At 40.8% G+C, this 19476-nt stretch overlaps 2 protein-coding genes across 6 annotated transcripts in view; one reads left to right on the top strand and one right to left on the bottom strand.

Moving 5' to 3' along the window:
• Positions 1–19476, top strand: part of fyco1a (FYVE and coiled-coil domain autophagy adaptor 1a) — a 170841-nt gene that overhangs the window by 128115 nt on the left and 23250 nt on the right. The window lies entirely within an intron of this gene.
• LOC140464896 (C-C chemokine receptor type 9-like) lies at positions 1627–3816 on the bottom strand. The gene is made up of 2 exons (XM_072560489.1): positions 3724–3816; positions 1627–3418 (listed from the first exon to the last, which is right to left on the bottom strand). The coding sequence occupies exons 1-2, from the start codon at positions 3730–3732 to the stop codon at positions 2339–2341; spliced, it is 1089 nt and encodes a 362-aa protein (XP_072416590.1). The 5' UTR covers positions 3733–3816; the 3' UTR covers positions 1627–2338.

The following is a 19476-nucleotide window of genomic DNA, read 5'->3' as shown; positions in this document are numbered from 1 at the left end:
CAATGTAAGCTCCAAAGTGCAGTATTGAAATGCAGATCCATTATAAGTTAATCCAAGATATGCTATGATGATGATGATGATATGAGGTTGGTGCTTTGCCGGTGACAACTTCTGTGGTTGGATGATGCAGGTGGTCACTGCCCATGGACTTTGTTCTGAGATGAGGGGAACGCTGGTCAACACAGAGGCCCAGAGAAGGAACCAGCCAACTGCTAGCTTATTTGTCTGGTGTTCAAATCAGGAATTGATGCCATCTAATTTCTCACTGTAACCTGGGAGGATAGTGGTCTGGATGTAAAGAAGATGATGTTTGCTAATAATGAGATGTGAATGCACGCAAATAGGGCCATCAAAACCTAAGTTTTGAGTAAGATTCTCATTTGTTGAAACCTTAACGGGAAAATTTCTTGACATTGAGAATCTCATTTTTACCTTCTTGCTGTGTTTTCCCAACTTTTGCCCATGCCTTTCAAACCCTGGGAAAATTCTGACCTGTATTTCTGACATTGCTGCTACGCTAGTTACCTGAAAACAAAACTCTTGAACCAATGTCTCTGACTGTAATATCAAAGTTTATCGACTGAGCTGGTCAGCTGCAAAAGCCACAGTGACCTGATCTGATTCTTCCAGTACTGTTCTGTTTTAGTATTCCGCAGAGATTTTCCATGCTTGTTTGAAAAGGGCTTGAGCTGGAGAACTTGAGGATGATGGTCCCCTTCATTGCTGTGAAAAGGTTAGATGTTTTGCATTCTGAAGAGCATGGCTGGAGATTCAAGTAGAGCACTTCACAGAGATCCCCAATGCCAGGGCTCCCCAGAGAAATCCTCATACAGTCAGTGATGGCTGATACTCTGTGGAGCTACATTATTCTGATGTGATGTCCAATTCTCCATAAACCATAAAATTATTATCAAGTAAATAAAATGTGAGGTTATGCATTTAAATAATGTGTTACTATGGAGGAAAGAAAATTGACACCAAAATTCAAGATAAATCCAGATCCATTGTTTTGATGTACTGTGAGGAATAAAATAATGGTAATAAGTAATTACATATATAACAAAAATGTCTCTTTAAAATAATCCACATTATTCAAAATGCTGTTTTCTAAAAGCTCCCGAATTTGAGTTTTTTATCATATTCCAGATAATATTTGATTACATATTAAGTAATTTAGGGAAAAATAACCTAAAATCATGACACTAAATGTTAGAAATCTGAAAAAAGTGATAATGCACAGCACATTAATGCGTATTTCTAAAAATACATACACCGATTCCTTTGCAAATGCTGCTATTTCACATATCCAGAGGTATCTCAATTATCGGAATGACACGGATGGGAGCATTTTGTTCAGATAATCACATGCCGGATAACACAGTTTAGCCAAGCATTGGGACCTTGCAATCTCGTTTGGATAATCTGAAATTCGGATAATCGAATGCCAAATAATCGAGGTTCCTCTGTATACTTGTAATCTCGGTCTGGCCTACATGTGTTTCCAGACCCATAGCAATGTGGTTAACTCTAAACTGTCCCCTGGACAGTTAAGGATGAGCAATAAATGCTGGCCTAAGCAGCGACACACTCATCTTGTGAATGAATTTTTTTTAAATTCCTGTCCGTGTCGGATGTGCTTGGCACAGGTTATAATGTCTCATATTTCATATCTGCAACAATTGTTTTCTGGGCTAATAAAATAGTATCCAAACGCCACACTCTCCAAGAAATATATAAATTATAAGACTGAGACTTCAACATATTAAACGAATCTGTCAAACATTTATGTATGTAATCATACATTTCCATTTTGTTAAACATATTTTATACTTACAGCTGCTAAACACTATTCACAATTTTGGATTAAAACATGGTAAGAAGAAACTTGTACAAAATGGAATTCAGGTTAATTAAGCCAGGATGGTCATGTTCAAAGCACTGATTTTCTGATATTACAGTCAGTCATTGAAGTTGACATTTTTGTTTGGTCATAGTTTCCACCAAAGTTGAAAAGAGAGATTAGGGAAGCCATTCAAAAATTCAGCAATGAAGAACATAAAAATCTCTTTGTACAAAGGACAACCACTTTACTATTATTGATTTAATATATATGTGGTGTAAAGCAGATTCCAGCATTTTTAATGAATGCCAAGTGGCAGAGGAATGGGAGTTTAGAGTGGGAACTAGACAATTACAATTTGTTGTTTTTATGGTAGGAATATCGGTGTCTAGGGGCTACTCTTGGTAAATAGAGCTGGTCCTATCCTTCCAATGGGAAAACCTTTCGTGAAATTATAATGCCATTTCCAGCAATCAACACTGGTACAAACAATATCTGTTATAAAGGATGTATACTTGTTGTTTCGGAGATACCTGAGACAGGTCGTGATGTCTCACACTCAGTTTTCAGAAGCCCAGCCATTTGTTTTTGACTGATACAGCCAATATCTTTTAAAATCTTCAGAAAACTATTTCTAAACTTCACACCAAGAAATACATAAAGAATAGGATTGAGACAACAGTGTAGATATGCTAAACTCTCCGTTACAATAATTGCATAGTCTACATTTGCTGTGTATTCACAACTAGGAATTTCTTCGCTGAAGATCTGTAGAGTTTGCATCAACAAAATAATGTTGAATGGCAGCTCACAAATCACAAATGCAACTACAACTGCAACGATAATCTTTAATGATCTCTGCTTCTGAAACCCCTTATCCTGGAGCAGAGTTTTTGCGATGACTGAGTAGCAAATGATCATAGCCAGAAAGGGTATCAGAAATCCCACTACCAACTGTGTTACATACACTCCCACTTTGATGACACTACTGAAATCGGAAGGATATACTACAGTACAGATTGTTTTATCAGGTAGACCAGAATACGCTTTGCTTAGTATGAATTCTGGAAGAGTCAAAATGATTGCAAATACCCAAATGCTCACACACACTAACTTACTGTGAAGTATTTTCTTTCCATTATTAAGCATTTTTGTTGCTTGAACAATAGCTTTGTACCTGTTGACACTTATACAGGTGAGTATTAGCATACAACTGTAAAGATTGACTGTGTATGCGCCATTCACAAGTTTGCACATATAAGTTCCAAAAATCCATTCAGAGTATGCATCAACTGCCCAGAATGGCAGGGTGCAGAGAAAGAACAAGTCAGCAATCGCCAGATTCATCATGTAGACATCTGTCACGGTCTTCAGCTTCTCATAGTAAATGTATATCACAACAACCAAAGAGTTCCCCAGAAGTCCTGTCAGAAATACAACTGAATAAAAACAGGGCATAAAAATCTTCCCAAAGTTTCTGACACCTGATGTTTCACAAGATGTTGAAACCAGTGAAGGGTCAAACATTAGAAAGTAGAAATAATCATCAGTGATGCCTGGAAACCCAGTGACAGGTATCTGAAAAATAACAGTAGTGTTTAGTGAAAACCAGATTATTAATTAAACTGTTATATCTAAATAAACAAAAAAACAGGAATTGCTGGAGATGCTGCCAAACCTGCTGAGTTTCTCCAACAATTTATGTTTTTGTTTGTTTCAGTTCTTCAGCGCCCACAATTCTTTGTTAATTCTAAATCTTATGTTGTGTCTTCACAATGCTGTTATTGAAACTAAGCTGTCACATATATTCACTTCAACAACTAGAAAAGCAGAATAAATAATTTTGTCATAAATACAGCTTGCATATTAAAGATTTTGTTTACCTCTGCCATCTTTTTGCAGATCTAGAAAGTACATGCACAGAGTGCTGTTATGATTACAGTAACTTCTGTTCCTACTACACCGTGTCCACTGCTTGCTTCTCAGTCTGAGCTTTGTCTTTGAAGTGGAAACTTTCAGTCACACATTAGAAAAAGGAAGTGTTTTTTTTTCATTTTTGACTGAATGCTGACTTACAGATTTAGTAGCTTAAGCAGTCTTAAAAGGAAATCTATCCTTCTCAAATTAGTCTTCTCTCCTATGGCCTCCTTACATTGTTATTCTTATTGTTGTTTCTTTTGTCCCAAAATGTACCATGTCATACTGGTATTGAATCTATCTGTTCCTTTTTAGTCCATTTCCCATTTTCTCAACATAATAGCAGTGTCCTTTGGCTTCTCAAATAGATCCTAATTTGGTAATACCTACAAATTTGAACATCTACATTAGTCTGCATCTAAATGATAGTATCACATCCAACTTCGAAAAGTGCCTCATGCACAAGATACACTATTCTATGGTTGTCACAAAGTTAAAGGTCTAATTACACAATTCATTTGCTCAATTGAATTCATTCAAATTGAGCAAGCTCCCAATTTTCCTATCTGATGTACTCAAGTTAAGAGAAAACATGAACCAGGTTTCTGTACATAACAAGAAATGCTATTTATTATGAAGAAATCAACTCCCAACAAAGGCAAACAAAACTGAGATCCTAGTGACTGAAATTCTCACCCCCCTCCTTAAACCATACACACACAAGCAGCCAGGCACAGGCAAGCAAACAAATACTGGGGGAAAACAGTTCAAAAGCAACAGTGCGCAGGTTTCAGTAAAAATATCTTCATGCTTTCTAGTCTTTCTGGTATCCAAGCTTCTTATTCTTTCCAAGTTGTTGCCTACAGATAAATTGACTCACTAACTGAAAACTGAAAGAATTGCAGAAGTGAAGGGTCACTTGACCCGGGATGCTAACTATGATTTCATTCCACAGATGCAGACCTGCTGAGCTTTTCCAGCAATTTCTGTTTTTGACACATTAATTGTTCAGTCACTATTTGGAGCCAACAGTTCATAGCAAATGGTGGGAGATAGTAGCTCACTGTCTTCCAGTTTTAGTTAACTTCACAGCACAGAGAGAGAGAGATACCCTTTCTGTTTTGCATTCTGGATAATTCTCCCCACCCTCAGCAATATTACTCACATTGTGTCCTTTCACCACCCAAGAGCCATTCAGAGGGTTGTTGTCATGCTGATCACGCCTGGCCTGTACAACTGATCCTGACTGCAAAAGCCAATCTCATACCTAACACTAACAGAAGCACCTAACATTTCTGTGATTCCATATTTTAGATTCTTCTTCTGACATTGTTTCTAATAGGTTCTGGGAACATGTAATTTCCTATTGTTAATTCTAAACCCTCCCTTCTCCTTTTTTGTGATCCTAAATGTATTTATTTTAATCAACACTTTCTGATCCCTAATTTTATCTGGCTCTACCAGATTTATATGTATACTTATATACTTGCTATTTTGAGTTATGTTGATAAAACAATTTTTCCTATTTTTTCCCTGATGATCCTGATCACTTATTTCTTGCAATTTTTAGCCTCTTTACACCTTTCTACTACTTTATTCCCAACACATCTAATGCTTATTTTTTTCACTTCTAGGCTGCTACGCATTTGTTTTCCATCCATTATGCCATATTAGTTTAAATCATGATTGACGTATTTGTTAACCTCCTTATGGATGTCACTCCTCCCAGTTCTCATAAGCCTTAGACATGTCCACTGATGCGGCATATTCATGTGCCAAATATTTTTTCAGTGTCCATGAAGTCCAAACTTATTCCTCCCCAACCCTGCTGCAATATGCCATACCTCTTTCTCCCAAGCTGGACTATTCCTACACTAGCTTTCACACCTCTTACCCACCTCACTTTGCTCAAGCTGTTCCCCTAGGCCTGTGTCCTTTCAGTCTACCTGGGCCCACTCCTTCAGGTCTTTGTCCTACACCCCAAATACCCTGCTCCTGTGCTGTAAATGCTTTGAAAGGAATATGACCAGACCCCTCATTTAATCTTGTGACTATAGGCCCATTCATGTGCACCAGCAAACATACATCCACATACTGCTAGACCCCAGTCTAACCTTGTGTTCCAACTAGATATTTAAGCATGCCAGTGCGTTAATGCTAGTCATTGCTTCAGCTAACCAAGTAACTTTATTCTCAATGCCTTGTTCCAACCAAAGCTTATCTAATCTCTCTCTCTTACCTGAGCATGTTCCACACGTTCCAAACCATTAATTCACATCACTCCCTCCAACCTCAATGCGCCTGCCATATCCAATCCAAATGCCCGCATCTGACTTAGGAAATTTGAAAGCAGTTCAGAATTATTGTTAGAGAAGAGGCAGTCTGGAGATACAGAGTGATAGGGAGAGTTGAGCACAGACAAGAAGAGGCTGTGAGGCTTTCTTTTATGTTTCTGTGGGATGTGGACAGTGCCAGCATTTGTCATCCATCCCTTATTGTCCTTGGACTCAGTGGCTTGTCTAGCCATTTCAGAAGGCAATTAAGAGTCAATCACATTGCAGTCATATGTAAGTTAGACTAGGTAAAGCTTGGCAGATTTCTTTCTTTAAAGGGCATTCATGAACGAGATGGTTTTTAAGACAGTTGACATCATAGTCATCATTACTGATACTAGATTTTAATTCTAGATTTATTAATTGAATTTAAAATTCACAAACTGGCTTTAGTGGGATTTGAACCCATGTCCTTTGAGTGTTAGCCTAGGTTCTGGGTTATTAGTCCAGTTTCATTACTGCTATGCTATCATCTGCCTGATTAGGAGAAACAAGAAAGAAATGTAGGAAAGCTGAATGAATATCAAGCTAAACCAGCAGGAAACAGAAAGGCGTGGAAGTGGAAGAGAGCTGAGAGAAGATTATAGGAATAGATTTTCAAGGACTCTTTTTACATATGGCGTCCAGAAAATCTATTTATAGTTCCCCTTAATTGGGTCATTCTAATTCACATAGAGAAGGCATTGTGAAATCATTCCATGGTTTAACTTCACAAAAGTCATTTGAACAAAATTATGGTTAATGCAATTTCATCAGTATATTTTGCAACCTGCACCTCCAACAAATGGGTCAGTATTCGGCCCATGATTATCATCACGGAACTGTTGATTTGGTCTTTATTGGACGTATTTGTTTTTGAGTATTAATGAAAAGGGAGAAGCTTTTTGACTTGCACTCCTCAGAGCAAATACAGAGGTGCTGAATTTTAATGATCCCAGCACATTATATTACAAGAGATCCAGGTGCTGATTGGTTGGGAAGTCAACCTTGATTGGGTGATGCATTACTATGGAGAAAGCAATGTGGAACTATGGACACCTCCAAGCCTCTGGTTAATACAAAAAAAAGATGCGAGGCCTCATGTTGAGCTTGACATCATCTTCCACAAACGAAAGTGAGTGGCACTCAGTTCGGGAATGTGCAAGTGGATGCAGATATATTTGGGTCCAAATGAATTTATAGGTCTGTGGTTTTTTTTAAACCAGTATGTGTGCAGTTTCACAGAGGAGTTTCCCATAACAGTATTTTTAGAATCTTTTATAAACTGATATCTCGCATCTAAAGTTTGAAACACAAATGATGAATGCAAGGGCCACTGCTTTTAGTTTTCAAATAATTTCATTTTATATCTGGTTTACTTGGTTTATTTTTGTTCAGAAGTCGTGTTCAGTATTAATTACAATAGATGGTTGCAATGATTTGAAAGTCCCAGAAAAAGGTATAAATTTATGACATTGAAACAACTGACAGTATTTCTTCTCTAAATAGGTAGAGGTTGGTTCCTTCCAAAACTTAAATCTCAATGGTTTCTGAAACCACCAGGTATATTTAGATTGTACTACAGCTGTCTTCCAGCATTGATCTTGCCAGCATTTGTGAGGTCAAGGAAGTGAATGTCATTTACATTTACATTTAGTTTCACTTGCCTCCTTTAGCACCTGATCAGACCCTAACTCTGGTGCCTGCCCAACAATAGTTGCCCGGCCCCCAAAAGTCCTCAAGCACCCATTCCTGGTCCTCAAGCAGGATCTTGTTTTTAAGGCGAGCATAACAGGAAGGTGCATTATTTGCCTGAAGCTGACCTGCACGACAAGGGGCATATTCCCAGTGTCCAATTGCAAGTCCACCTGGAAAATCTGGCACATGTGTGCCACATGTGTTGCTGACCATGATCCTTGGCCTTGGTCTCATTGTGCTCGCACTTTATGTTGCAGTAATAAGGTCCTGCTTTTAACAGAAGATTCCATTCTTACAAGGTTTACTAGACTATCCTCAAAGGAGAGGAAACTAAACAAAACCTAGGCTCTGCCATTTTCCGTTAGGATCCATGGTAATACCTCCCAAAGTTATGTTTTCAGCTCCTGTCAAGTTCGCAACACCCTTAAGTTATTTCACTGCTGCAGGTTTTCAAGGTATCACATTGAACATCCCTGGTACTAACACCTGCTCTCCTCTCCTGTGAATGTCTTGCAGGTTATAGATGCTAGAGGGAAAATCCATTAGTTTCTAGACGGCAGAGAGCAACTAGCCTTCTTTCTGGAGACCTTGAAGCACCTAGGAGTCTAGATAGGTCATAAAGACTTTATGATTCTTTGGGAAAGAACAGGCGTATGTTATATAGATACCTTGAAGTGGAAGCTGGGTAAGTACATGGGGCAGAAAAGAATATAAAGTTATGACTACAGAGTTGAATGAAATGTGGTGGCAGGATGCTGTTTTGGAGAAGATGGGATTATACCTCTCAAAGCAGTGAAGAGATAAGCAAAGAGATGCTTAAAGTCGTGAAAGATTGAAGGGCAGAATGGCATGGACAACAGTGATAAATCTGAAAAGTTTTCATTCATGTTGTCAAGAAAATATCTCTGATTTTCCCTTTGAAATTTAAATGACTAGATGAGTGCCTTGTTAGTAAGTGACAAGCACCTTGTTTTCATGTTATTGCATCTTGTTATTAACTAACCTTGCCTTATCTGCAATTTGTGATTCTCATGCTTCTGTGGGAAACCAGACAGCAGCACATCCCAATTTTAAGGTCAGAGCAGTTCCCTGGCAGATGCAGTTCACAACTTGCATCTGTGGCTTGAATCATAGAATCTCTCCAGTGTGGAAACAGGCTATTTGGCCCATCGAGTCCACACCAAGCCTCCAAAGAACATTCCACCCAGACCTAACCCCTACCCTATCCCTGCAACTCTGCGTTGCCCATGACTAATCCACCAAGCCTCTGTATCCCTGGAGCCTATGGGCAATTTTGCATAGTCATTCCACCTAACATGCACATTTTTGAACTGTGGAACCTGGAGCACCTGGAGGAAATCCCTGCAGACACAGGGAGAATGTGCAAATTCCACACAGACAGACACCCAAGGGTGGACTCGATCACGGGTTCCTGGCACCATGAGGTTGCAGTAATAACCATTGAGCCACCGTGCTGCCCCAGGGCTCTATCTGAAGGGCACCACCAGCAGCTCTTTGCGCATTGTGGGCACGGACTGCTTTCGCCACTTTGTCTGCAGAGGTTGGCATTGGTGAAACACCAGCCTCACCAAACCATCATAGCTGACCTCAGACTAACTCATACTGTATTTCAACATTTCACTACTGCACTTGTGAGCTCGCCGACACCTCACATTGCAATGGTGCTGCAAGTCACTCTGTGCACAGGGACACACACCCAACTTCCGCATCTGCACAGGAAACCTCTCAAGGATCTTAGCTTACTTTCTCAGCCCTCACCCACTTTATGTTTTCTTGAACACGCACAGCATCTGTCTTGACTTGTCTTTTTGCACATTGCCCCTTCAGTGAGACCTTACATGCTCACAGCCTTGCGTTGCTTTTTAGCACAGACAAGCAGCTTGCCATGGTTGCCAGCACTGAACAGTCAGCAGGGTAGATATGTTGCTGTAAAGTATCATGCTTTATCAAATTGCACTGACAGCATGTATCAACGACTTAATCATCAAACATAGTGTGTGCGCTTCAGCCAAATGGTCCTATCTGAAAGTCAAAGGAGAACAGTCCTGAGTAGAGTAAAAAGGGCCTTCAGTCAGTAAAGGATTGTTACAAATCTCAGTCAAAGGCATTATCCACTCTCAGTCCAGGGGATTGGCCATGGTTAGTCAGGCACTTAGTGCAACCAGGATCTGGAGAACATATCCATGCAACTGGCAGCTGAGCCAGAGTCAGCCCTGAGGGTTTGGCCAGTAATGTTAAGGAACATTATCAAGGGGTAGTCTATGCACTGTAGTGGCAAGTGGGAAACTCAAGTCTAATTGAATGCATTATACTAGGATGCAGCGGGGACAACTCCAAATATAAGGATGAACTCTGGACCATAGGAGGAAAGGGGTACTGTGAGATGGGGGCATCTGCAAATCAACAGCATCTTAGCTTCAGTGGGTAAACAGTGAATTACAGTTGTGGGCGTGGCAATGCAGTAAACCAATGACTGAGAGGAACATTTGGGGATATTGACTCTTAAATGAAAGGGATGGAGAAGTGTGCAATAGTGAATGAGCATGTACACACATTAAATTGCCATTATGTAGAACATGTATAAAGCAAAGGCCTATCACAAGACATTCATGTTAATTTTACAGTCAGCAATTTTCTCATCGAAGTACTAAGACTTGACTGCATTCACAAATGTGAGAATTGAAGGATGTGAGAAATCAATTGCTTTCCAGGATGCATCTCTGAGATGAGCAATGCCCCACCAGTATAATTGCTGTCCTCCATGAGATGTACAAAAGACTGCTTAACTCTGACACTGTAGTCACATAATCAGTGCTGCAGCTAAATCCACAGTCGATCGAAGATGTGATAATAGAAGCATTCTGACGTTGATGTGCCACTTATGTGCCCTCAGAGCATTTCATTTTGCCCTCCCAATATGTCTAGGTGCAGTCCTGAATCTGGCTCTGTAATGGATCCGACAGGCCTGGAAGCTTTGGCGGATGACCCCAGGTGTTTGTAGCTAGAGGGTGCAGATGTGCTGAGAGTGTCCTACCTCGCTACTGACTCACCCTCCTCGGCAGCAACTTTTACAGGGTTGGGGATTTCAGACAGAGTGGAGGAGGACAGCCTGGGTACCTCTGGAGTAAGCTGAGAGGAGACTTCAGCAGAATCTTTATGTGGTTCATTCTCTGGTTGCCTGCTTGTATACCCTGTCTCCTTGGGAGAAAGGGAACCGTGGAGTGAAGTCAAGGAACCTTATCTTCTTGCCTTGCTGCTGATGCTGAGCATGAATGGTTAAAACAATGGTCTTTGTGCATTTCTGACACAATTAGTGGTCTTTTGGTGTTGGCTTCTAGGGCATCTGGCAACCTGCCTGTGGAGACAGCTGGACAAAGGTGCTGGAGCTAACATGGTGCTAATGATATGGGTGGACCCCACCAACTTTGGATTCTCTTTACTGAATGTCTCTGACATAGCTGCATGCTGCTCCTTTGCATTTCTAGGTCAGAATTATCAATGGTGGACAGCATGGGGTCATTACCTGCCTAAGGCTTAGCATGGGGCTGGCCTGTGGCTGACATCAGAGTGCCAGCGTTATAGGCCATTTCTTCCTCGACCAGCTGCAGTGACATGTCTCTGAGTTTAACCTGTGCATCCTCTGAGGGATTGGCTTCTTCAAGGCAGCCACTGGTACCTGCATAGGAAAAGAGAGGTAATTCATTATGCCGTAGTGGTAGAAACCCGAGTATCTTAAGAATAAATTAACAGTGGTGGTCATGAAAGAGCATTGGAGCCCAGTGCATGAAGCTTACTGGGTTGCCTCAAAATAGAAGTCTTGTTAAGTCCTCATGAATGGTCTCTGTCCTTTCCATCCCATCTTGACAATCTTCTTGTGAGGGGTGAGTAACCGCATGTTGGCCGAATCTCTTGCCTCTGTTGTGCGACAGTTTCTCCTGCAGTGAAACCAAAGTGGTATGAAAGTGGATGAAAGGGCTGCAAGTGATGGTGCACGAGCAGCAGAGGTGGTAACTTGGCCCCACTGAAGAGCAGTAGGGGCAGAGAGGGTGAGTAGTTTCAGTGTGTGTGAGCCATTCAGAGTTGAGCATCATTAACCTTGGTGATCTGACTGTGTAGTGGCAGAGTTAGAGTGAGTGTGGAGGTGGAGATGGTGACATAGTCCTGTAGAGTGCAGAAGATTGTTAATTTCTTGCCACATGACTGCATTTCTCTTGGTCCACATCACGCCACTGACTGACTGTGTCCAGGTTGCTCATGTCAGGTGCCGTGGCTTTCATTGATAATCCACGAGGTGCCTTTCTTTCTCTGAAGCAGGATGCCATCTTGCCTTTCTGCAACACCTCATCCAGAAAAATGATAGAGCAGCAGGCTATGGAGGGCAGTCCCTAGCTTGCAGCATTTGAAGTGGTGTACAATGGGGTTTAAATACGGCACCCTTAGTGTGAACGCCAGAAGGTCCAGGTGACTACTTCCACCTCTGCTGCTGCCTGATTGAATGAGGAGAGTGAGCGTGGAGCCCCAGTGCCTAATTAGTGAGGGGAACAACAGAAGATTGGATGAAGAAAGTCACTATGGGCCCGGATGGGAAACCGTCTATCAAAGTCCCCAGAAATAGCAGAGCCAAAATGCGGAAAAATTCGGCCAGAGTTTTTAAAGGCTGAAGGATCAATAAGCAGATGACACAGATTTAAGGAAATTGGTAAAAGCCTCTTTGTACAGAAGTAGTTAGTGTTCAGAATGCACTGCCAGATATGCTGATGTAAGTAGGATGAATAATTTCATGGGAGTATTGGATAAATATTTAAACAAGAAGTAATTGCAGAGATATGGGGAGTAGAAGGACTCAAAACGATGGCATGCTCTCCATGGATGCTGTCTGACCTGCCGTGATCTCCATTGTTGTTTTCAGGGAAGTAAAAGGTGTCCATTCTCACAGCATTACTCTTCAAAAAAGCTATGAAGATTCAATAAGCCAGTGCTCTCTTATACTGTGTCATACTGCAAATTCTAATAGAATCATAATTATACAGGCCTACAGTACAGGAAAAAGCCCCTCGGCCTATTAAGTATGCCCTAGAGATCAAAGGTTACAAGGAGAAGGCAAGAGAACGGGGTTGAGAAACACATAAGACGTGATTGAATGGCAGAGCACTCTCAATGGGCCAAATAATCTAATTTCTGCTCCTGTGTCTTGTGGTCAAAAAAAAAACAAGTCACCTGAATAGTCTATTCCCATTTTCTAGCACTTGGCCCTCAGCCTTGGATGTCTTGGCATTTATAAGAATGTATCTAAGTACTTCTTAAATGATAGGATAGATTATTGGAACTAAATAGGCTGTTTCTGCTTTATAGTTACAAAAAATTATGTTAATCAGTGCCAAGCCAGTAACCCTTAAGCACAGCAATTCCAGATATCATTATTGGTAATGATGCTAGAACTTCTGAGCTCACTACTGGGGGAACCATAGCTACAGCTATTGTTATTGCTTACTTTGTGCTGCTGAACAAGCACTGCACAGAACAGTTGGGATACGGAATTGAAGGTAGTTCAACTGCCTAAAGGGTTTATGAGCAGATGTCCCTCTAATTAGGGTCAGAATGACTGAACACTGGGAGAAGTTAGAACTAAGCACGGAGAGATAGTGTAACTATTGAAGGGGTAAGGCACGTTTAATGAAATTAGTTGAATCTTTTGAGGCAGTAACTACTGTCAGTAACTAATATTTACAGATGTTATTTATTAATGTTGAAAGGTAATTATCTCTGTTGCCTGAGCCATGCATTAATTGGCATAGGGTTCCAGATTGTAGAATTAAACACATGGTTTAAAGAATGATTGAGAAGGGATTTTGCTTCATGGGACATTGGCAGTAGTGTTGGAGGAAGAGGGAGCTGCTCTGACAGGATGAGCTCTGAATAAATTGGACTGGAGTAGGGAAGCTAAGCACACAGAAAGATTTAGGTCAGTGTTTCCTGATGTATGATAGACCTAAAATTTTGGGGTCATGAGTTCCAAGAAACTGTCACACATCGCCTTCTGGAATGTACCATTGTAAAGGAAGTCTGAAGAAAGATGCAGTGGTTTTTGGCGAGCTACATCCCAAGCAGCTTCATAACACAGGACTCTGTGCTGCCCGGTCTGTTCCCTGGAACGCCTGTAGGACCAGCAACTCGGTGAAAGATACTGTTGGTCTATCCAAATCTTGTTGGTCTTCCAGAACACGAATTTACCCTGACCAGATGTTATGGACTGGCACTTTCCAAGCACCAGGGCTACATGCTGAGGAACGAATCAAAGCTTGGGGCAGCTGCTGCCAAGGCACAGTGGGAAAAGACCACTGTCTGAGGTCCTTCTACCAAAGTTAAGTTGGGATCCATTCAGTTATCGGACCCTCATGGTGCCTCAAATGCATGTAAGTATAAATAAGTTCAAATAAGAGATGTCTTTGGTTTACTTGGAGAGAGTCAAACTGCAATGTTTGTTTTCTGGATATGCTACTGGACAGAACCAAACTGTGTTTGTGACTATATATGTATACATATCGATATTTTGTATGAACAAAACATATTTTTGAAATAATTTTAAAAAACCAAAGTTCCAAGGCAGCAATGAGTACAGGAAGTTTGGATTGGATGCTCCAGTTCAAAAAGGCCTTTGGTCTTACTGAGGGGATGTAACAATTTTCAAGCACTGAAATTAATCACAGTGTGGAAAAGGAGCAAAAGGAGGAGCACTGGTGAAGGGAGGGAATTCTGGAGCAACCAAATGCTCTACTGGGGATTTCTCAGTAGTCTGATTTGCAGAACCCTAACCATGACTGGATTTCTAAGATGACAAGAAGAATCCTAATTGGCCCAAAAGGCAACATATCCTGAAATGACTCTGTGCATTAGGGCACTTGTTCTAATTGCTATTCTGACTTTTTCTTGGAAATGTTGCGATATTTTAAAGGTTGTTTTGACTTTCAAGGCATCTGGGACTGTCCAGCAATGCCTGTTTTTGCACTTTTATCCGTTAAGGTGAAAATGAGATTAAGTTCTGGGAAGGTGCTGTAATCTGGAGGGTATGCATCAACAATTGCTATCTATTCTAACAGACATGTGACTGTACAAAACTTGAGTATTGTTGAAGCTGATATTTTGCCTAAGTTTTTTTGTCTAGCATTCATTATGGACAGTACACAAAATGAAAGGGAAAACAGTATTTATACTGTATATAGAGAAGAGTGTGGATAGTTTGGACTCAGATTGGTAGAGGCATGCGATGAAGAATATGCTAATGATGACTGACAGTTAAATGCCAAGCCTTATTTAATTTTTACTCATTGACTCAGTACCCCTTTTTCAACACAACAAAGTAGGTGACAGCCATTCCCTCATTCATCTCTCAATGCAGTGCCTTGACTAAAGTCAACCTACCCTGTTTAAAAAATAATCAAAGCTTGGCACTCCCTTTTCAGCAACAGCTGCAATCTGCCTTTCAACCAGTTTCTGCCCTGCTGAACTGAAGATTTTTCAGGCTCTAAGCCAAATGCGGTATTGAGCAAGGCAACCACTACTTTCTTTCTGATTGCTGATAGTTCCTCTATTCACAGAGGCCGTTACCATGCAGCTGCCAAGACCTAAATTACACATGACATATGCCCAGTGTACCACTTACAAACCCCTCTAGAAAAACTGAGCAATAAACTATCAGCATCCTCTAACAGCTGGTCTGCTGTTGGTAGCTGTTGTGCATCAACAAGTTTCTAACATTGTTTAGTTTCCTGTTGCTTTCCATCTATTGGTGTTAGTTTTCAGTTTTTAAATTTTCAGTTGATCCAGCCCTCACAGTTTTTGATGACAGTAATATTGGATTTATATTCATTTTGCATGAAGCATATATCAGATGTCACATTTAAATAGCTCTAGTTTAAAACCTGCTTTAAACTTAAAGCTTAAATTTTCTATCTACCATATTGATTTCCTTAATAATCTAAAACAATTAGATCACCTTTTAAACTTTAATAAGCCAATTATTTCTAATTTATCCTCATAATTTTACTCTTTTCTAACCCCACTATCTGTTTCCAGTGACCTTTCTTCAGTACATCTATGCTAAGAAATGTCAAAAAATGAATGCAGCACTTCAAATGCAGTTTGACAAATTCTAAAAAAACTGTGGCATAACTTCTACCCTTTGATCTTATGAAGATACAAACAAGGGACAAGATAAAACCACTCCACCCTTCGAATGTATTCCACCATTCAGTAACATCATAACTAATCTAATTTTAACCTTACATTCCTGCATATCCCCGTTAACCTTTCATCTCCCTGGTAATCAAGAACCTACTTACCTTGGCCTTAAAACTATTGAAACATTCTGCCTTTGAGGAAGGGAATTCCAAAGACTCACAATCCTCTGAGAGAAAAAAGTGTTTCCTCATCTCTGTTTTAAACGGTGCCTCCTTATTTTTAAACTATGACCATGTTCCAGTCCCGTTGAGATAAAGGCTAACATCCCTTTAGCTTTTTTATTATTTTCTGTACTTGTAAATCTATTTTGTGACTTCTGTACTGTAATTGGACCTCTAAGTACCTTTGGTCTTCCACACTTGGTCGCTACTTGCAATTAAGGAAAGACCTTGATCTGACCTCCTCAGGTCAATGATGAAACCCATTTGTCAGTTTTGCAATCCATCCATACTCTATTGCAAGTTTCTGTCATCATCTGCACTGTTTACAGGGCTATATAATTTGGTGTCATTACAAAACTTGGATAATTACACAGGTAGAACTCGTCAGTCAGATGCAGGTTGACGTATTGCATTGGCCCTATACTTCATTGAAGACCTTCCAATGTGCAGTTTATCCAGGCCAACATCTACCATATCACTTCAAAATAAGCCCTACTCTTCATCAAATCTAGCATGGACTGTCTGTGTGTAGTTCAAGAACTCCCATAGCCCCAGGCAGAGCCCTTGTTTTTCAAGCTGCTATTTTCTCTTGTGCCTACTTAACAGTTGTCAGTCTGACTGTCTTTCTTGAAGTCAGTGTTGTGATTTGGAAAAACCTTTGTGCAAAGACCAAAGATCAGCAAGATTTCAAACACGGGACTCCTGATAGCAACAGTAAACTGTAGCAGGATCTGGATTTCAACTTGCCCATCACTGAATTTGGAAACAGTGGTGTGGGGGGGAGGGGGGGATGTTGGTGGTGGTGGTGGTATGGTGGGGAGAGGTTACAAGAGATCCAGCTGGCTGAGATAAAGGCAGGGTCAGGCAGTATATCCAGTTAAAGTTCCCTCCCAACTCCAGCCAGGTGGGTTTCCCTGAAGGGTTAGTGGTAAGTGGTGAATCTCATGTAGTTTATGCTCTGGGTGAACATGTTCCCTTTTCGCGTATATGTTAACTAACCTCCTCTTTTGTCCAAAAACCAAAACACTGCAGACGCAGACGGGCTGAAATAAAAAGAGGAACATATTTGGAAGAGAGAGAAAAACTAAGTAACCATTCGGTGACCTTATAGAAGTTTATAAAACCGTGAAGGGCACAGATAGGGTGAACAAGCCAAGGTCTTTTCCCCAGGGTAGGGGAATCCAAAACTAGAGGGCATAGGTTTAAGTTGAGAGGGGAAAGATTTAAAAGGGATCTAAGGTGCAGCTTTTCCACATAGAGGGTTGTGCATGTATGGAATGAGCTGCCAGAGGAAGTGGTGGAGGCTGGTACAATTACAGCATTTAAAATGAATCTAGTTGGATACATGAATAGGAAAGGTTTAGAGGGATATGGGCCAAGTGCTGGCAAATGGAACTAGATTAATTTAAGATATCTGGTCAGTATGGACGAGTTGGACCGAAGGGTCTGATCCATGCTGTACATCTCTGTGACTCCATAACAGAATTTTCAGAACACTCTCAAAATTTGCTTTATTTTGGTTCTTTGAGTCCACGTGAATTTTGAAGTTTTACATCATAACATCTCTGCTTTGTATCAAATGTATCATTTAAGAATTCCTAGAGTTTACAGAACTAAAGGGTCGAGAGAGGCAGGAGTCTCCCTACCTCACAGCCACTTTCTGGCTAAGGCAGGATTTCAACCCCTCAGGGACAAGAAGTTGCACCTCAGAGAGTTGCTGGCCAATCGGTAGCTGGTAGCTGTCCAGTACCAGCAGCATCAGTGGCAGTGGGGGGACGGGGTTGGGGGGGGATGGGGGGAATGGGCATCACTGACGCTGCACACCTTCTGAACTTGACAAAGTAGGCTGTTCTGGATTGCATTGTGAGTTTTGGTGAACTTGCCAGATACCAAGTTGACAGCACTACCATGTAATTTATAAGGTTCTAGAAGAGAGGGAAGCTCTGCAGAGGTGTTGATAAGGCCCCAGTAAGGAAGGATTTCCTGCTTACCACTAACCAGTGCAGGGAAACCCACCTGGCTGGAGATGGGAGGGAACTTTAATTGGATATACTGTCGGACGCTACCTTTGCCTCAGCCAGTTATATGTTTTGTACACACCTTCGCAGCCCCTGTTTCCAAATTCAGTGATGGGAAAGTTGAAATCCAGCTCCTGTTGCAGTTTACTGTTGCTATCAGGGGTTCCATCAAAATGGTGCATCTTTGTTACTCTTCAAAACTACCAAGACAGTTTCTACTGCATAAAAGGCTGTTAACCCAATGCCACTTCTGTGGCCCCTGTAACTCCCCTGCCACTATCATGCCCCCAAGCCATTCTTTTTTAGTTACCACTATTAATCTCGAATTCTCATGCTATGATAATTAATTTCATGAACAGTCGTACTCCTCTTTCTAATGTTCTTTTCCTTAAAGAGATTATAGTCTTGAATATTTACTTTGCAACTATGCCCAGCTTCTTGACAATCAGTTGGATTGTTTCAGCAGGGGCAGAGGCACTAAAAATAGTTTTGGTTTTTGTCAACTTTGAGTTCATTCTCATAGAAGCGTATGAGGATAACTTTTTCAGCAACAGCTTTGTGAGGAGACGCCTTTTTGCAAAATGTTTGGTTAAGGTCTGGAATACATTGCCTGAGAGTCTGGTGGAGGCATTCATTCAAAGCATTTAAAATGGAACTAAACTATTATCTGAAATGTGGGATGAATAGCCTCCTGTGCTGTGACAATTCTGTAACTGTCTTAGCAGGTCTCCATGGTGGCCTCTATAAAGCACAACTTTAACTGAGTTTGCATTTCTGACTGTCATCTTTCCTTTTCTTAAACTGTATGCGTTTGTGCATAGAACTCTTATTTGTGTAACAGACCCCACCCTGCCTATTTATCCCAGAACTGTTTTTCTCACACCTTTGAACTTACCGCATTAGTCATGCCAGTTATTTGCTATCAGTCATTTCATTAATGTTTCCTGTAATTTTATTTCTGAACCTGAACTACTTAAATTAGGCCCACAATTCAATAATTCAGGGCAAATTAGACTGGGGCATATTTAGGTTTTGAATGATTTTTCCCACATAATTGCTAGAAGCGCATGCACACTCAGGGCAACCATATATCTGGGAATCTTAGCAAAAAAGTGGACACTGTTGATGGATTTTTGCCATCAACATGGGAAGCTCAGTTTTGGAAATTCATAATTTGTCAGATATATCTAAATGCAAATGATCTCTCCCCTCAAACCCTGAAGCACAACTTTAACCCAAAGCTACTCCTATGCCTCCTCATAAGCCCCTTC

The sequence above is a fragment of the Chiloscyllium punctatum genome, chromosome 41, assembly GCF_047496795.1.
Source record: "Chiloscyllium punctatum isolate Juve2018m chromosome 41, sChiPun1.3, whole genome shotgun sequence".
NCBI lineage: Eukaryota > Metazoa > Chordata > Chondrichthyes > Orectolobiformes > Hemiscylliidae > Chiloscyllium > Chiloscyllium punctatum.
Note: the sequence above shows the minus strand (reverse complement) of the source record. Positions and strands in the feature narration are given on the sequence as shown.